At 71.7% G+C, this 1,986-nt stretch overlaps 1 protein-coding gene across 1 annotated transcript; it reads right to left on the bottom strand.

The window, feature by feature from the left end:
* Window positions 1-5: 5 nt before the first annotated feature.
* Window positions 6-1,980, bottom strand: HIC1 (HIC ZBTB transcriptional repressor 1). The gene has a single exon (XM_085309295.1). The coding sequence runs from the start codon at window positions 1,929-1,931 to the stop codon at window positions 6-8; it is 1,926 nt and encodes a 641-aa protein (XP_085165421.1). The 5' UTR covers window positions 1,932-1,980.
* Window positions 1,981-1,986: the final 6 nt, after the last annotated feature.

Here is a 1,986-nt window from a genome sequence, read left to right as displayed (position 1 = left end):
GGGCGCTAGGGCGGCGAGTAGCGCTCAATGGTCCGGGCGGCCTCGGCGTGCAGGTGCGGGGCCTGCGCCAGCACCTCGGCCGCCTTGTCCTGGCTCAGCCCCAGGTGCTCGGCCGTGAACTTGGCCAGCGGGTAGAGGCTCTCCATGGCCTTGGGGTCGCTGAGGAAGTGCGAGGTGTGGGAGAGCAGCTCGGCCGCCTTCTCCTGCTTGAGCCCCAGCTGGTCGGCGGTGAGGCGGGCCATGGCGTAGACGCTGTCGGGGAAGTCCAGCTTGGCCTTGCCGTCGGGGCCGGCGGCGTGCATCTTCATGTGGCTGATGAGGTTGCGCTGCTGGGCGAACTTGCCGCCGCACACCTGGCACTCGTAGGGCTTCTCGCCCGAGTGGATGCGCATGTGCTCGGTGAGGCGGTACTGGCGCGTGAAGCGCATGCCGCAGGCGTCGCAGGCGAAGGGCTTGAGGCCCAGGTGGCTGCGCATGTGGCGCGTCATGGTGCCGCGCTGCGTGAACTTCTTGCCGCAGATGGTGCAAGGGTAGGGCCGCGTGAGCCAGTGCGTCTTCTCGTGCTGCCGCAGCGTCGCCGGGTCCTTGTAGGACTTGTCGCAGGACGAGCAGCGGTAGGGCCGCAGGATGTCGCCCAGCCCCGGGCCGCCCTTGTCCAGGAAGGGCACGGCCTGCTCCGCGGCCGCCTTGTGATACAGCTCCTCTTCGTTGTGGGCCTCCACGTGGGCGTTGAGCTGCTCGGAGCTGGGGAAGCCCTTGCCGCAGGGGATGCACACGTAGAGGTTGTCGCCCAGGCTCTCGGGCTCGTAGCCCAGGTGGTTGCAGTAGCGGTCCAGCGCGTCGCCGGGCGAGGGGCCCTCGCTGCTGCCCGTGTCCTCGCTGGTGCTGTTGTCGGGCTCCAGGTCGTTGCTCTCCACGCTGGGGTAGCGGGGCTGCGGCGCCGCGGGCGGCGAGTCGGCTTTTTCCTCCCGCTCCAGCTCCTTCTCGGCCTCGCCCTCGTCCAGATAGGGCCCCAGGGGCTCGTGCTTCATCCAGCGGTACATGAGCTCGCGCCCGTCGGCGCGGGGCAGCGGGGGCTCGGCGCAGGGCGGCGTGCCGCGGAAGGGGTCGGCGGCGTGCGGGTGGCCCCCCGGCTCGCCGCCCGGCGGCGAGTCCTTGTAGGCGACGGCGTGGCCGGCCAGGAGGCCGGTGCTCACCGGGGGGCTGTCGTGCCGCGGGGGCAGCGAGGGCTCGCGGGGCTCGCCGGGCAGCAGGCGGTCGGTGGGCAGGAGCTGGGCGGAGGGGCCGGTGGGGCTCTTCTTGGAGAGGTCGAGGCCGCAGGGCGGCGAGCAGTGGCGCTCGGGCGGGCACAGCCCGTGCGGGTGCAGCGGGGCGCCCTGCGAGGCCGAGGCGTAGAGCTCGCCGCACTGCGTGTTGAGCGGCGCCGCCGGCTCCACGGGCGGCAGGTCCACGGGCCGCGGCGTGCCCGAGTAGCAGGCTTGGATGACCGGCGTGGCGGCGCGCAGCCCCCGGCCCAGTTTGTAGGGCGCATAGCCCCCGCGCAGGTGGCAGTATTTGCCGCTGCGCTTCAGCTTCTTCTTGCAAAGCGCCACCAGGCCGGGGATCTGGAGGTAGCTGGCGGCGGCCAGCACGGCGCCCAGGCTCTGCTCGCCGCCCGGCTCGCAGTCGGCCAGGCGGCCGGTGTAGATGAAGTCCAGGATGAGGCGGAAGATGCCGGGGCTCACCATCTCATGGTCCAAGTTGAGCAGGTTGTCGTGCACCACCAGCGACTTGAGGTAGGCGCTGCTGGCCGCCAGGATGTTCTTGTGCGCGCGGAAGAGCGCGTTCTGCACCACGATGATCACGTCGCACAGGAAGCCCTTGGTGCGCTGCGTGTTCAGCTGCAGCAGCAGCTGCCGCGAGTGGCTCGGCACCTCCATGGCGTCCAGCATCGCGCTCCTCGCCCGCCGCCCTGCAAGACGCGGCCGGTGAGCGCCGTGGGGCGGC

This window comes from Rhea americana, unplaced genomic scaffold, assembly GCF_003343005.1.
Source record: "Rhea americana isolate MKP2758 unplaced genomic scaffold, rheAme1 scaffold_295, whole genome shotgun sequence".
Lineage (NCBI taxonomy): Eukaryota > Metazoa > Chordata > Aves > Rheiformes > Rheidae > Rhea > Rhea americana.
The sequence above is the reverse complement of the archived record's forward strand: the minus strand, read 5'-3'. Positions and strand labels throughout refer to the sequence as shown.